General features: G+C 45.7%; 2 protein-coding genes across 3 annotated transcripts in view; one reads left to right on the forward strand and one right to left on the reverse strand.

Annotated features, from left to right (window-relative positions):
* The first annotated feature begins 4,093 nt into the window (after positions 1–4,093).
* Positions 4,094–13,962, forward strand: LOC135572046 (arylamine N-acetyltransferase 2-like). Its single transcript, XM_065019048.1, has 3 exons — positions 4,094–4,156; positions 12,376–12,824; positions 13,081–13,962. Exons 1-3 carry the CDS (start codon positions 4,094–4,096, stop codon positions 13,871–13,873), a joined length of 1,305 nt encoding a protein of 434 aa, XP_064875120.1. The 3' UTR covers positions 13,874–13,962.
* A 639-nt stretch (positions 13,963–14,601) lies between these two features.
* Positions 14,602–18,209, reverse strand: part of LOC115116893 (E3 ubiquitin-protein ligase MARCHF6-like) — a 41,182-nt gene continuing 37,574 nt past the window's right edge. The window contains exons 24-26 of one of the 2 annotated variants that reach the window (XM_065019281.1): positions 15,488–15,620; positions 15,052–15,205; positions 14,602–14,796 (exon numbers count right to left, since the gene is read on the reverse strand). In XM_065019281.1, coding sequence (XP_064875353.1) covers positions 14,709–14,796; positions 15,052–15,205; positions 15,488–15,620 — 375 coding nt within the window. In that variant the 3' untranslated portion in view covers positions 14,602–14,708. Of the gene's footprint in view, positions 14,797–15,051; positions 15,206–15,229; positions 15,371–15,487; positions 15,621–18,209 lie in introns of those variants that run through there. The other variant, XM_065019282.1, reaches the window with a different exon arrangement.

Raw genomic sequence — 18,209 nt, forward strand, 5'->3', positions numbered from 1 at the left:
GATACAGCACAATACAGATTATTAGAAGAGATTGGGGAGCTCTGTCTAGTGATACAGCACAATACAGATTATTAGAAGAGATTGGGGAGCTCTGTCTAGTGATACAACACAATACAGATTATTAGAAGAGATTGGGGAGCTCTGTCTAGTGATACAACACAATACAGATTATTAGAAGAGATTGGGGAGCTCTGCCTAGTGATACAACACAATACAGATTATTAGAAGAGATTGGGGAGCTCTGTCTAGTGATACAACACAATATAGATTATTAGAAGAGATTGGAGAGCTCTGTCTAGTGATACAACACAATACAGATTATTAGAAGAGATTGGGGAGCTCTGTCTAGTGATACAACACAATATAGATTATTAGAAGAGATTGGAGAGCTCTGCCTAGTGATACAACACAATACAGATTATTAGAAGAGATTGGGGAGCTCTGTCTAGTGATACAACACAATATAGATTATTAGAAGAGATTGGAGAGCTCTGCCTAGTGATACAACACAATACAGATTATTAGAAGAGATTGGGGAGCTCTGTCTAGTGATACAACACAATACAGATTATTAGAAGGGGCTTCAGTTGGGCAGCTAGCTCAAGACCAAAAATGTAAAAGTAGGCTAGAAAAAATGGACAAAACTCATTCCAATCCCGATTAAAATACTACGGCTCTTTAGTGTAAAGGACCGTGCGGAGCATCGCTCAGAGAGGCTGCCAGCCTGTTCGCTTTGTCAGTCAGACGTTTAGGCAGTGCGTGTTGCTTTGAATTGATGTTGACATTTGAACTCGACCTTGTAAACCTCATTGCCTGCTATTTTATGCTCTGGTTACTTGAACATTGATGTCGGTATAAACGGCGAGGAGAAAATAAACTTCACCTAAAGTAAATTGAATTAAATTTACGCATCAAAAAGCCTACCAAATAGCTGATTGTTGAGTTGCAGCGGTCAGTGAAAAGCACTTAAATAGGTATTTTGCATTACTTCAAACCACAATCTTTGGAAAAACATAGTTCAGAAAGCAAATGGCTAATGCTGAATAGAGAAGACAAAGAAAATACTAATATGTTTCTAGTTATCAAAATGCTCAACTCCCAATTAAGCGAACAGTAGACTATTTTATTGGTAACAGAAGAAATCATCGGTCAAATCCCTGGTGAGTGCACACAAATTCAATATCTTTATCATTGGATCAGTACCACTAACCACGTTTTCATCGACAGTTTTTGAGTAAAGTCATACCATATTTAAAATAATAATAATAAAGACTGCTGTGATGGAAACAGGAAGTTATGGTGTAATTTTGTTGTTGTTGTTCAAATCAAACGAATTTGTTCAATTCAAGTCAAATGTTATTGATCACATACACATGTTTAGCAGATGTTATTGATCACATCCACATATTTAGCAGATGTTATTGATCACATACACATATTTAGCAGATGTTATTGATCACATACACATATTTAGCAGATGTTATTGGTCACATACACATGGTTAGCAGATGTTATTGATCACATACACATATTTAACAGATGTTATTGATCACATACACATATTTAGCAGATGTTATTGATCACATACACATATTTAGCAGATGTTATTGGTCACATACACATGGTTAGCAGATGTTATTGATCACATACACATATTTAACAGATGTTATTGATCACATACACATATTTAGCAGATGTTATTGTGTGTGTTTGTGTTCCTTGCTCCAACAGTGCAGTAGTAGGGTAGTAGGGGATAGCTATTCCCCTGGGGTAAGTGATGCTTACCTTCCTGTTGATGATTACCTGACACATAAGAAAAGTCTCAGCCAGGCTGATGGAAACATGCTGGTATCATTTTAAATGCCAACAGACACGTTGTTTGTTCAACATGGTGAGATCTTTTTGTGTTTGTTAAAATTAATTTAGTGAGAAATGGCTGTGGAAACAAACAGAAGAGTATACAGGCCAAGGGATGAGAGACGATAATGGAGGGGTGGAATAAAGTGGCAATATAATAAAGACACCATTTTGACAATGACGTTGCAGTTATATTTCACGATTGTAGGTTGCAATGTCTCCTTGGCTCCCTGTTACTGAGCCCGCCACTGTTGAAATGTCTGAGTTAGATGACCTGGTGAAAGTATACCTTAGAATTGGCTTTAGTAGCAAGGAAATCCTTGCTCTTTTAGCACATATAAGTATCAGGACCAGGAAGAGGTTGTGCCACAGATTATTTTCAGATAGAGAGACCGTGGTTACATATAGGTAGAGATGGGTGGGTTGTGTGTGTATGGAGGCGGTAACAAGTTGGGGCAAATCAAAAGAATGGCCATCAATCTAATGATCTGATACACTAGTTCAAACAGGCGTCACTGCGCGGTGCGCAACTTTCTAATCTAATCAGGGGCGCAACTTTGGTTTTAGAAGTGGAGGGGACATAACTATTTTATTATTTTAAAAAAATTAAAAATCCAGTTGGAAAAACTCTCCAAACAGCCCACTCGACTGCTCGGAGGTGTCCACATGGTCCTAAAGCACACCGTTGCCTCATTTTGTATGACATGACAATGATAAAACTGGGGACAAAAATGCAATTTCAGAATGTGTCTGTGGGGGGGGGCATGTCCCCATTGAAATTTACACCCCTGCATCTAATGACTCTCACGCACACACACACACACACACACACACACACACACACACACACACACACACACCCCTTAAAGGAAACTATCCTTCTAACGACTATAGGCTATTAGGCTATGGGAGCACATTGCCTTGGGATCCTGGTGGAGACCTGTGGCTCTGCCCATGTGTCTCCAACACAACACTGTTCCAAGTCAAGTTGCTCTCCAAATCCGCTACAACACTACGATTTTTCAGTCCGTTAGAGACCTATAGCTGCCCACCTGTAGGCTAATTTGACGTTACAATGGGCAAGTGAAAGTAAACTATTGGCCTATCCCACGGCTGCAGGAGGAATACACAACGAATCAGGAGGGTTGTACGCAAACGTCTCTGTTGGAGGATAGGCAACTAAAGGACCACTCCTGCATGTGCAAAACAGGGAATCTGAGGCACTGTTTAAATATACTCCCGGATTGATTCTCCCTTTCTTGAAATAATAATTTATCTCGGCTTATTATATAAATGATGATAGGCTATGTAGGCTATAAAGAAATCATCCCTGATCTGACATGACTTGGTAGCCTGGCTTGGTAGCCTGGCTTGGTAGCCTGGCTTGGTAGCCTGGCTTGGTAGCCTGGCTTGGTAGCCTGGCATGGTAGCCTGGCATGGTAGCCTGGCTTGGTAGCCTGGCATAGTATATCATTTCACTATCCATTTATTGGTGATGTCTACAAGGATGGGATGAATAAAGAAAGCTATTTGTCTCAGCTATGCCGCTAATTTAGGCTACCATTTGTTTACCTTATAGAGATGCTAGTGGCTAGATCTGTTGGCTTTTAGTAATTTTACGTTCCATTATTACAACTTTTCTAAAATGATGCTTTACCCAAACCCCTGCCCCGTGGCAATGCAAGGTCCATGACAGGGATTTCAGGGCAGCCCTTGAGATCGACAGGGATGCGCAATCCAATCCTTCTCCGCGCAATCCGTGACTTACATTCACAAGATAAGCACAGGCCTATGAGGCTACTTCATTAGAACTGAAGTGTAGCCGACGTAAACAACATTCACAAGGCTACAGGGCCAGACGGACTACCAGGACGTGTACTCTGAGCATGCGCTGACCAACTGGCAAGCGTCTTCACTAACGTCTTCACTAACAACCTGTCCCTGGCCGAGTCTATAATACCAACATGTTTCAAGCAGACCACCATAGTCCCTGTGCCCAAGAACACCAAGGTAACCTGCCTAAATGACTACCGACCCGTAGCACTTACGTCTGTAGCCATGAAGTCCTTTGAAAGGCTGGTCATGGATCATATGAACACCATCATCCCAGAAACCCCGGAGCCACTCCAGTTTGCATACCGCCCCAACAGATGACACAGTGCAATCTCTATAGCACTCAACACTGCTGTTTCCCAGCTTAGCGTTCAACACCATAGTGCCCTCAAAGCTAAGGACCATGGGACTAAACAGCTCCCTCTACAACTGGATCCTGGACTTCCTGACAGTCCGCCCCCAGGTTGTAAGCGTATGCAACAACACATTCGCCATGCTGATCCTCAACACATGAGCACTTCAGGGGTGCCTGCTCAGTCCCCTCCTGTACTCCTGTACTCCCTGTTCACCCATGACTGCGTGGCCAGGCACAACTCCAACACCATCATTAAGTTTGCTGACAACACAGCGGTGGTTGGCCTGATCACCAACAACGATGAGACAGCCTATAGGGAGGAGTCAGAAAAGTGCCAGGACAACAACCTCTCCCTAAACGTGATCAAGACAAAGCAGATGATCGTGGACTACATGAAAAGGAGGACCGAGCACGTCCCCATTCTTATCGACGGAGCTGCAGTGGAGCAGGTTGAGAGATTCAAGTTCCTTGGTGTCCACATCACCGACAAACTATCATGGTCCAAACACACTAAGACAGTCGTGAAAAGGGCACGACAATGCCTATTTCCCCTCAGTAGACTGAAAAAATTTGGCATGGGTCCTCAGATCTTCAAAAAGTTCTACAGCTGCACCATCGAGAGCATCCTGACCAGTTGCATCACTACCTGGTATGGCAACTGCACCAGGCGGTATCAGAGGAAGGCCCTAAAAATTGCCAAAGACTCCAGCCACCCTAGTCATAGACTGTTCTTTCTGCAAACGCACGGCAAGCGGTACTGGTGCGCCAAGTCTAGGTCCAAATGGCTTCTTATCAGCTTCTACCCCCAAGCCAAAAGACTCCCGAACAGCTAATCAAATGGCTACCCGGACTATTTGCATTGACCCTCCCCCTCCCTTTTTTTCTACGCTGCTGAAACGCGCTGTTTATTATCTTTGCATGGTCACTTTATCCCTACCTACATGTACAGCTCAATTACCTCGACTAACCTGTACCCGGCACAGTGACTCTACAGGTACCACCTCTATATAGCCTCCTTATTGTTATTTTATACTTTAGTTTATTTAGTAAATCTTTTCTTAACTCTTATTTTTCTTAAAACTGCATTGTTGGTTAAGGACTTGTAAGTAAGCATTTCACAGTAAGGTCTACATCTGTTGTATTCGGCGCATGTGACAAATCAAATTTGATTTGATGATGGCAATTGCTAACCAACACTTCAGACAAAACTTTTTCAATACCTGGTTCGTATACCCATTGTTGCCTTAGTTAGCATTTCCTGCTAGATATTATCAGTTAAAATGTCTTTCCTACCCACAGGCTAATTATTCTGTGAGCTGATCCATGCCAAAACCAGTTGAGAGCTGCATACTCTTGCTGCCTCTGCTGAAACTAGTCTGTGTGCTGCGCCCATGTGAATATATTTCACGTGCTTTGCGATTGTGTAGGCTACTTTGTGTACTTTCTCTATTGTACTACTTAACAGATCAAATCAAATCAATTTATATAGCCCTTCGTACATCAGCTGATATCTCAAAGTGCTGTACAGAAACCCAGCCTAAAACCCCAAACAGCAAGCAATGCAGGTGTAGAAGCAGATAAGTCATATAACTCCACTACACTACTTAGATACGCATCAGTAGGGATTAAGAAGTCAGTAAGCAATGCCCACGGAATAAGTGGGTATACAGCTTATACCTTCCCTACACTCCACCACTGGCCCTTTGTGTTTTACAGAACGTGCACTCTCTTACATGAGTGTCTGGTATTATGGTGGCTGTCCTTTCAGAATCACCAACCTGTCACACACTGAAGGCCTAGAAGTTTGACACTGCGCAAACATGTCTATAAAATATAGAAAGGCTTTTAAGATATTGTTTCAAGAAAGGAGTGTACTGTATATATTTGGCCTAGCGGTTTTAGGCTCTGACATTCAGTCAGTCAGTGGTTTTAGGCTCTGACATTCAGTCAGTCAGTGGTTTTAGGCTGACATTCAGTCAGTAAGTGGTTTTAGGCTCTGACATTCAGTCAGTCAGTGGTTTTAGGCTCTGACATTCAGTCAGTCAGTGGTTTTAGGCTCTGACATTCAGTCAGTCAGTGGTTTTAGGCTGACATTCAGTCAGTCAGTGGTTTTAGGCTGACATTCAGTCAGTCAGTGGTTTTAGGCTGACATTCAGTCAGTCAGTGGTTTTAGGCTGACATTCAGTCAGTCAGTGGTTTTAGGCTGACATTCAGTCAGTCAGTGGTTTTAGGCTCTGACTGAATGGAAGCTGATAATTATGAGGTTTAATTATGAGGTTTTTACTCTGCTGGTCTCAGGAAGAAATGAAGAGTCTCACTGTCCGAGACTGATTCAAGACAGAGCACAAATGTATCCGACACCAAGACACTCAATATGTGGTCTCGGTTTTGACTACTACAACACCGGGGCCAGGGCCCCTATGTACATACCCGTGTAACAGTATAAGTTTAGACCGTCCCCTCGCCCACACCCGGGCTTGAACCAGGGACCCTCTGCACACATCAACAACAGTCACCCACGAAGCATCGTTACCCATCGCTCCACAAAAGCTGCGGCCATTGCAGAGCAAGGAGAACCACTACTTCAAGGTCTCAGAGCGAGTGACGTCAGTGATTGAAACACTATTTAGCGCGCACCACCGCTAACTAGCTAGCCGTTTCACATCCATTACGCCCGGTCGGTAATTTAGTGATGATTAGGCCTTCCACAAGTTTTAGATAGCTGGCTAAAATAACTTTCCTAGCAATCAACATTTTTTTTGCTGACTTGGGCTAATTGAGTGACTGTCAGTGACTGGCAAAACAAGTGGATACACTACACTATTCTTTGCTACATATTCGTGGCCAGACCTACTGGCTCCAGGTCATCTATAAGTCTTTGAAAGGTAAAGCTCAGCCTTATCTCAGCTCACTGGTCACCATAACAACTCCCACCCATAACACGCGCTCCAGCAGGTACATCTCATCCCCAAAGCCAACACCCCCTTTGGCTGCCTTTCCTTCCAGTTCTCTGCTGCCAACGACTGGAACAAATTGCAAAAATCGCTGAAGTTAGAGACTTATATCTGCCTCACTAACAATAAGCTTCAGCTGTCAGAGCAGCTTACCGATCGCTGCAGCTGTACACAGCCCATCTGTAAATTGCCCATCCAACCAACTACCTACCTCATCCCCATATTGTTTTTATTTACTTTTTTTTGCCCTTTTTCATTACCATTATTTCTACTTGCACATCATCATCTGCACATCTATCACTCCAGTGTTAATTTGCTAAATTGTAATTACTTCGCTACTATGGCCTATTTATTGCCTTACCTCCTTACTCCATTTGCACACACTGTATATAGACCTTCTATTGTGTTATTGACTGTACTTTTGTTTATTCCATGTGTAACTCTGTGTTGATGTTTGTGTTGCACTGCTTTGCAACTGAGAACTTGTTCTCAACTGGCCTACCTGGTTAAATAAAGGTGAAATAAAAATATAATTTAAAAAACTAATACAAAATAACACCTCACCATCAAAGGTCACACAAGCTGAGCCCCGCACACTTTTACATCACAGGGAATCCTACTCCATATGACACATACTGGTCCACTATAGACCTTAACTGTGAGGCACCTCATTTTCGAGGAAGAACAAGTACTGTACAACACAAAGAAGGCAGCTCGACAGGCTGGGAGGTTTCACCACCTGCTGGCCAGCACCAGTACTGCAAGGTGGCCCAGACACTTGGAACATGCAGGTAAACCTTAAACATCAAGTCACTTGGTTTCCATGACACTGCCCAATGATGTGAGAGCATTAAGGTATCAGGCATAGAATAAGAATGACTGCAATACTACAAGACATTCCCTTTCAATGGTCTATGATTCAGATTTTATGGGATTGCGCACGTGCTGGAAACATTTCCAGTTCAGAAGTCGGAGCAGCTGATTGGTCAGCCCTTTATTTGGCAACCAATGGTGACCTCAGACTGATCCCAATTCACACTCTATTCCCCAGCCTGCACACTACTTTAACCCCGAAACCCTATGTGGCTCTGGTAGTGCACTCTATGGAGAAATAGGGTGTATTTTGAGACACAACTCTCGTACAAGGTCATGTTCAAGCACGGTTGTGGTCAATTCCATTTCAATTCCAGTCAAATTAAAACAATCATTGGTCAACGTGTAATAAACCCCTGACCATGAGGTGGAACTGGTTGAGGAGGAGCTTGAGGCTATACTGTATACTCTCACATGACCTTCAGGGTCGACAAGCAGCTTGTGAATGCATGTAAGCCGAACTATCTAGTCACCTTTCACTAAAACGTAAAGCTGGGCCTTGTAGGCTGTCAGGTACAGCAAGCACCTGCCTTCCTGCACACACTATCTCTCTGTCCTAACAAATCTGCCCACATGCATGCAAGCAAACACACTTTCCATCTCTTCACAAATCTGAAAACACAAACCTTAAGACAAACTAACTGTACCTGTCTTGAATCTATGTTTTTGGACATCAACAATGCAGCAGCTAATGTGATGGACATTAAAATGTAATATTGAAAGTGCAACCGTGTCATCTTGTGCTATGACATTATCAACCCCCGGTTGGAGTCCCCCCATTTCACTTCAGCAATGGTTTAGTCCGGCATCCCCTCGATTGGGTCTTCTTTGCATAGTCCACCCATCCACCAATCCAAACACTCTGTTAAATGATGTGTTAACAAAATAATATTTCTTCCATGTAGTCTTGGTGATATTTTCCAGATTCATACCATCAATTTTATAAATGTTGGGTGAACAATCTGTACAAAACCCTTATGTTCCAGTACCTCCCAGCTCAGATATAGTCGTCTTCTCCCAGTTCAGGTCCTTCCTCAGGCCCGGTCCATATAACACTCAGCTTTTGGCACAGTTAGTCTCCACTCTGTAGTGTATAGATGGATTACTATTCCGTGTGATGCTGAGATCTATGAACTGTCCCGGGTGAACACATCAGGGTCACAGTCAACACAAATACACGTACAGAAGGCTGTGTGTGGTTCTTCCGTACAACTGCATGCAAGGTTGTGTGTGTAACTTACTGATGATTAAAAGACAAGGCTGTAGGGTGCAACTATGGCGACGAGTGAAAGGAGTGCGTTTCCATGGTTACGCTGTGGGCCGTTTCTATAGCTACAGCTATGCATTGTGATGCTGTTTCCGTGGTGACAAACAAAAGTGTGGCGTTGCTTAAGGCATCATAGTAGATGGCTGGTTTCTTCTCCTGAGACAATACGTTTAGTTTATGAAATCTAGTCACATGGAACACAGCTGTAATCAGGTGCAGAAATCTGGTTGGCTCACCTCATTATGACTCATTCTCCAACAGAGACCAAGGGTCAGGGGTTAAAGGTGCCTGAGCAGAATGTACATTCACATTTTAGATCTTATCAAGGGCTACTTACAGTAGTGAATGGATCTTTTTATTTTATTTTTAATTTAAACTTTTTCTCATACTGGTCCCACGTGGGAATCAAACCCACAACCCTGGTGTTGCAAGCGCCATGCTCTACCCACTGAGCCACTCAGGACGTACCAAATGTCATGGAGCCAAAGATTAACGTTGACCAGACCAGATACCGACCAAACTTCAAGGTGTCATTCTCCAGGTGTTCTGTCACGTTGGCGTGTTGTCCGTTGCCTAGGAGACAGTTCTGAGACTCGCTGAGAGGACTGGCCTGGGACGTCTTCAATACTGGGAATAAAATAATAGATTTACAAACATCTGATTGATTGTGCATTACTGAACATATTTAGATAATAGTATTTGACGTTACATGAGATAAAACAGTTTTAATCTCTCACTTTTCAGTTTATTCATCTACATCTGATAACCGTTTGTTGGTACTGTCACATTGATTGACCTTCTGATCGACTGATCAGTTTTGATGACCTTCTATTGGCCTCTGGCTGCGGGGGGATTGTGGGCTGTTCTGGGTCAATATTGACCAGCCGTGCTGGGAACATCAGTCCATCTCCCTGACTGTAATACACCACACAGCACACCATTCACAACACATCACACAGTACCACATCACATCCAACATCACACCACATCCCACACCACAGTACCACACCACATCCAACATCCCACAGTACCACATCCCACAGTACCACACCACACAGTACCACATCCCACACCACAGTACCACACCACATCCAACATCACACCACACCTTAGTACCACACCCCACAGTACCACATCCCACAGTACCACATCCCACAGTACCACACCACACAGTATCACATCCCACAGTACCACACCACACAGTACCACATCCCACAGTACCACACCACACAGTACCACATCCCACAGTACCACACCACACAGTACCACATCCCACAGTACCACACCACACAGTACCACATCCCACAGTACCACACCACACAGTACCACATCCCACAGTATCACATCCCACAGTATCACATCCCACAGTACCACACCACACAGTACCACATCCCACAGTACCACATCCCACAGTACCACATCCCACAGTACCACAGTACCACACCACACAGTACCACATCCCACAGTACCACATCCCACAGTATCACATCCCACAGCACCACACCACACAGTATCACATCCCACAGTACCACACCACACAGTAACACATCCCACAGTACCACACCACACCTTAGTACCACATCCCACAGTACCAAACCACACCTTAGTACCACATCCCACAGTACCACATCCCACAGTATCACACCACACAGTACCACATCCCACAGTACCACACCATACAGTAACACATCCCACAGTACCACACCACACCTTAGTACCACATCCCACAGTACCACACCACACCTTAGTACCACATCCCACAGTACCACACCACACAGTACCACATCCCACAGTACCACACCACACCTTAGTACCACATCCCACAGTACCACACCACACCTTAGTACCACATCCCACAGTACCACATCCCACAGTATCACACCACACAGTATCACATCCCACAGTACCACACCACACAGTACCACATCCCACAGTACCACACCACACAGTATCACATCCCACAGTACCACACCACACCTTAGTACCACACCACACAGTATCACATCCCACAGTACCACATCCCACAGTACCACACCACAGTACGACACCACACAGTATCACATCCCACAGTACGACACCACACAGTACCACACCATACAGTATCACATCCCACAGTACCACACCACACAGTACCACACCACACAGTACCACATCCCACAGTACCACATCCCACAGTACCACACCACACAGTACCACATCCCACAGTACCACATCCCACAGTATCACACCACACAGTATCACATCCCACAGTACCACACCACACAGTATCACACCATACAGTAACCCATCCCACAGTACCACATCCCACAGTACCACACCACATCCCACAGTACCACATCCCACAGTACGACACCACACAGTACCACATCCCACATTACCACACCACACAGTAACACATCCCACAGTACTACACCACACAGTATCACATCCCACAGTACCACACCACACAGTAACACATCCCACAGTACCACACCACACAGTACCACATCCCACAGTACCACACCACACAGTACCACATCCCACAGTACCACACCACACAGTACCACATCCCACAGTACCACACCACACAGTACCACATCCCACAGTACCACACCACACAGTATCACATCCCACAGTACCACACCACACAGTACCACATCCCACAGTACCACACCACACAGTACCACATCCCACAGTACCACACCATACAGTAACACATCCCACAGTACCACACCCCACAGTACCACACCACACAGTACCACACCACATCCAACATCCCACACCACATCCCACAGTACCACATCCCACAGTAACACATCCCACAGTACCACATCCCACAGTACCACATCCAACATCCTACCACACCACACAGTAACACATCCCACAGTACCACACCACACAGTATCACATCCCACAGTACCACACCACACAGTATCACATCCCACAGTACCACACCACATCCCACAGTACCACATCCCACAGTACCACACCACACAGTACCACATCCCACAGTATCACATCCCACAGTATCACATCCCACAGTACCACACCACACAGTATCACATCCCACAGTACCACACCACACAGTACCACATCCCACAGTACCACACCACACAGTACCACATCCCACAGTACCACACCACACAGTACCACATCCCACAGTACGACATCACACAGTACCACATCCCACAGTACCACACCACACAGTATCACATCCCACAGTACCACACCACATCCCACAGTACCACATCCCACAGTACCACACCACACAGTACCACATCCCACAGTACCACACCACACAGTACCACATCCCACAGTACCACACCACACAGTACCACATCCCACAGTATCACATCCCACAGTATCACATCCCACAGTACCACACCCCACAGTACCACATCCCACAGTACCACATCCCACAGTACCACACCACACAGTATCACATCCCACAGTACCACACCACACAGTACCACATCCCACAGTACCACACCACACAGTACCACATCCCACAGTACCACACCACACAGTACCACATCCCACAGTATCACATCCCACAGTATCACATCCCACAGTACCACACCCCACAGTACCACATCCCACAGTACCACATCCCACAGTACCACACCACACAGTACCACACCCCACAGTACCACATCCCACAGTACCACATCCCACAGTACCACACCACACAGTACCACACCACACAGTAACACATCCCACAGTATCACATCCCACAGTACCACACCACACAGTAACACATCCCACAGTAACACATCCCACAGTACCACACCACACAGTACCACATCCCACAGTACCACATCCCACAGTACCACATCCCACAGTATCACATCCCACAGTACCACATCCCACAGTACCACATCCCACAGTAACACATCCCACAGTACCACACCACACAGTACCACATCCCACAGTACCACATCCCACAGTACCACATCCCACAGTACCACACCACAGTACCACGTCCCACAGTACCACCGCTGTCATCTGAGGACTGTCCCTTTCGAGAATCTCACCATCCACAGCGGGGGGCGCGTACGACTCGAACTCCCGCACCTCTATGATAAAATCGTTAACCACCGCCGCGGAGGGTTCTGCTTCGAGAACAACGGTCTGATCTCCTGGCTTCTGTCGGAAATGGGATTCGAGGTCACCATCCTAGCCGGCCAAGTGAGAGACGCCATCACAGGGTGGTACGGCCCGCCGTTCGGCCACTTCATCTCCATGGTGACGCTCGAGGGGCATCGGTGGCTGTGCGACGTGGCATTTGGTGGATCAGGGTTCGAGCTCCCCATGTCCTTAGAGACGGAAGAACCTCAGAAGCAGGGCCACAGAGTGTACAGGATCAGACGAGCAGGAGAGATGCACTTTCTGGAGTGGCAAGATGAAGAGAGAGAAACTGGGCTCTGGACTGAGCTATACAAGTTCACTCTGGACACAAGACACAGAGGAGACTTCATAGAGATGTGTGACTACCATCAGAGCTCCCCTAGCTCCATCTTCTTCTGCAAGTCTCTCTGCTCCGTGCTGAAGCCTACCGGGAGGCTCACCTACATGGGCCATAAACTCATCACCACCCAGTTTCCCTCAGATGAAGCTGGGACTGTGACTAAAGCCAGCAGAGAGCTGACTGATGAAGAGATACCTGACATACTAAAAGAGGAGTTTGGAATAATACTGGAATCTCAACTTGTCCCAAAGGATGAAACTATGACACCACCCCTCAACATTTTTTAAAATGTTTTCTTTTCTTTTCCTTCATGTTAAACAACAAGACAGAAACACATTGTCAGTTTGATTTAATAAATTAATATACATACACATAAGATGTACAATGGTCATTGCATTAATCCAAATCTGTCCAATTTCAGACAAGTCTGCATCCAAAGTATTTACAGATGTACAATCCTCAGGCTGCACTTAACACTTAGCAAGGAATTAACATGACAGGGAGAGGGGGGGAAGGGAGAGAGAGAGGGGAGGGGGAGAGAGAGGGGGAGGGGGAGAGAGAGAGGGGAGGAGGGGGAGAGAGAGAGAGGGGAGGAGGGGAGAGAGAGAGAGGGAGGGAGGAGAGAGAGAGAGAGGGGGAGGGAGAGAGAGAGAGAGAGGGGGAGGGAGAGAGAGAGAGAGAGGGGGAGGGAGAGAGAGAGAGAGAGGGGAGGGAGAGAGAGAGAGGGGAGAGAGAGAGAGAGGGGAGAGAGAGAGAGGGGGAGAGAGAGGGGGAGAGAGAGAGAGAGGGGGAGAGAGGGGGAGAGAGAGAGGGGGGAGAGAGAGAGAGAGGGGGAGAGAGAGAGAGAAGGGGGAGAGAGAGAGAAGGGGTGAGAGAGAGAGAAGGGGAGAGAGAGAGAGAGAGAAGGGGGAGAGAGAGAGAAGGGGAGAGAGAGAGAGAAGGGGAGAGAGAGAGAAGGGGAGAGAGAGAAGGGGAGGGGAGAGAGGGGGAGGAGAAAGGAGAAAGGGAAGGGATGGGGGGGGGGGAGAGGGAGAGGTGGAAGGAGGGTGAGGGAGGGGGAGGGTGGGAGAGAGAGAGGGGGAGGGAGGACACGAGATGGGTGGTTTCCAAAAGCAAACTTGACTACTCTGGGATAGAGTTAGGGGGCGGGACAGAGCTGGTTCCCCTAGCCTTGCGTTCGTAGTTGACAAGCCGCTGGCCAACCAGGTACCTGCAGGAAGGCAAAGAGGACACGGGGGTTAAAAAAACAGTCACATGTCAATCACAATACTAGAGCATTTACCTAGTTTGTGTGTCAGCTGCAGATCAAGACCTTGAATAGTTCAAATCAGATGTGGAAGTGCTGGGCTGGAACAAAAGCCTGCATATCCTGAAACTCCCTGGGACCAGGGTTGTACTATCCCTATACAAGAGGAGCTGTTAAGGAACAGGCCAGGTATGGAGATAGGGAGGGGTGGGTGCTTACTTGTCGTTCTTGATGTGTTCGTAAAGACGCTTGAACTGTCGTATCTGGAAGGAGAGGATGCCGATGATGGACACCACCATCAGGAGGAACGGGTAGATCCTCCTCTGAATCAGAATCTGCATCTCTGGAGTCACACCTGACACACCTGACAGACCTGCCACACCAGGAGGGGAACAGATCTATTAGTAGAGTTATATCTGGAGTCACACCAGGAGGGGGACAGATCTATTAGTAGAGTTATATCTGGAGTCACACCAGGAGGGGGACAGATCTATTAGTAGAGTTATATCTGGAGTCACACCTGACACACCTGACAGACCTGCCACACCAGTAGGGGAACAGATATATTAGTAGAGTTAGAGCTGAACACTTCATACTCACCCACAAGTGTGCATGCAAACAAACAAACACGTGCACACACACACTGTTGACTGACCTACGGCAGGTACGACCCCAGCTGCTATGACGTAGGGGACACACAGGGACAGCAGCAGCACCGAGATGACAGGGGCAGCCAGCTTACAGATGATGAAATGGAGGTCGATGTTCCTGATGCCGTTAGCATACACCTGACAGGAGGAGAGGTGGCAATGTTACCCCTCGCCGGTCACTTAACACAGGGTCAAAATCTATTGTTCATGTCGGGGGAAAAGTTATTTGTCACAAGCGCCGAATACAACAGGTGTAGTAGACCTCACAGTGAAATGCTGAATACAACAGGTGTAGTAGACATTACAGTGAAATGCTGAATACAATAGGTGTAGTAGACATTACAGTGAAATGCTGAATACAATAGGTGTAGTAGACCTCACAGTGAAATGCCGAATACAACAGGTGTAGTAGACCTTACAGTGAAATGCCGAATACAACAGGTGTAGTAGACCTCACAGTGAAATGCCGAATACAACAGGTGTAGTAGACCTCACAGTGAAATGCCGAATACAACAGGTGTAGTAGACCTCACAGTGAAATGCCGAATACAACAGGTGTAGTAGACCTCACAGTGAAATGCCGAATACAACAGGTGTAGTAGACCTCACAGTGAAATGCCGAATACAACAGGTGTAGTAGACCTTACAGTGAAATGCTGAATACAACAGGTGTAGTAGACCTTACAGTGAAATGCTGAATACAACAGGTGTAGTAGACCTTACAGTGAAATGCTGAATACAACAGGTGTAGTAGACCTTACAGTGAAATGCTGAATACAACAGGTGTAGTAGACCTTACAGTGAAATGCTGAATACAACAGGTGTAGTAGACCTTACAGTGAAATGCTGAATACAACAGGTGTAGTAGACCTTACAGTGAAATGCTGAATACAACAGGTGTAGTAGACCTTACAGTGAAATGCTGAATACAACAGGTGTAGTAGACCTTACAGTGAAATGCTGAATACAACAGGTGTAGTAGACCTCACAGTGAAATGCTGAATACAACAGGTGTAGTAGACCTTACAGTGAAATGCTGAATACAACAGGTGTAGTAGACCTTACAGTGAAATGCTGAATACAACAGGTGTAGTAGACCTCACAGTGAAATGCTGAATACAACAGGTGTAGTAGACCTACAGTGAAATGCTGAATACAACAGGTGTAGTAGACCTCACAGTGAAATGCTGAATACAACAGGTGTAGTAGACCTCACAGTGAAATGCTGAATACAACAGGTGTAGTAGACCTCACAGTGAAATGCTGAATACAACAGGTGTAGTAGACCTCACAGTGAAATGCTGAATACAACAGGTGTAGTAGACCTTACAGTGAAATGCTGAATACAACAGGTGTAGTAGACCTTACAGTGAAATGCTGAATACAACAGGTGTAGTAGACCTCACAGTGAAATGCTGAATACAACAGGTGTAGTAGACCTTACAGTGAAATGCTGAATACAACAGGTGTAGTAGACCTTACAGTGAAATGCTGAATACAACAGGTGTAGTAGACCTCACAGTGAAATGCTGACTTACAAGCCCTTAACCAACAATGTAGTTCAAGAAATAGAGTTAAGAAAATATTTACTAAATAAACTAAAGTGAAAACAATAATAAGTAACAGAAGAAAATGACATAACAATAACGAGGTTATATACAGGGGGTGCTGAATACGAATGTAGTAGAGTCAATGTGAAATGCTATATAACAGGTGTAGTAGACCAGTACAGAGTCAATGTGGAGGCTATATACAGGTGTAGTAGACCAGTACAGAGTGAAATGCTGAATACAACAGGGTAGTAGACCAGTACAGAGTCAATGTGGAGGTTATACAGGGGTAGTAGACCTCAGAGTCAAATGCTGAGGCTATATACAGGGGGTAGACCGGTACAGAGTCAATGTGGAGGCTAATATAACAGGGGTACCAGTACAGAGTCAATGTGGAGGTTATATACAGGGGGTACCGGTACAGAGTCAATGTGGAGACTATATACAGGGAAATGCTGAATACAACAGAGTCAATGTGGAGGCTATATACAGGGGGTACCGTACAGAGTCAATGTGAGGCTATATACAGGGGTACCGGTACAGAGTCAATGTGGAGGTTATATACAGGGGGTGCCGAATACAGAGTCAATGTGGAGGCTATATAAAGGGAATACCAGGTACAGAGTCAATGTGGAGGCTATATACAGGGGTACCGGTACAGAGTCAATGTGGAGGTTATATACAGGGGGTACCGGTACAGAGTCAATGTGGAGGTTATATACAGGGGTACCGGTACAGAGTCAATGTGGAGGTTATATACAGGGGTACCGGTACAGAGTCAATGTGGAGGCTATATACAGGGGGTAGACCACAGAGTCAATGTGGAGGCTATATACAGGGGTACCGGTACAGAGTCAATGTGGAGGTATATACAGGGGTACCGGTACAGAGTCAATGTGGAGACTATATACAGGGGTACCGGTACAGAGTCAATGTGGAGGTTATATACAGGGGTAGACCTACAGAGTCAATGTGGAGGTTATATACAGGGGTACCGGTACAGAGTCAATGTGGAGGCTATATACAGGGGGTACCAGGTACAGAGTCAATGTGGAGGCTATATACAGGGGTACCGGTACAGAGTCAATGTGGAGGTATATACAGGGGTACCGGTACAGAGTCAATGTGGAGGTTATATACAGGGTGTTACCGGTACAGAGTCAATGTGGAGGCTATA

Source organism: Oncorhynchus nerka, linkage group LG6 (genome assembly GCF_034236695.1).
Source record: "Oncorhynchus nerka isolate Pitt River linkage group LG6, Oner_Uvic_2.0, whole genome shotgun sequence".
Lineage (NCBI taxonomy): Eukaryota > Metazoa > Chordata > Actinopteri > Salmoniformes > Salmonidae > Oncorhynchus > Oncorhynchus nerka.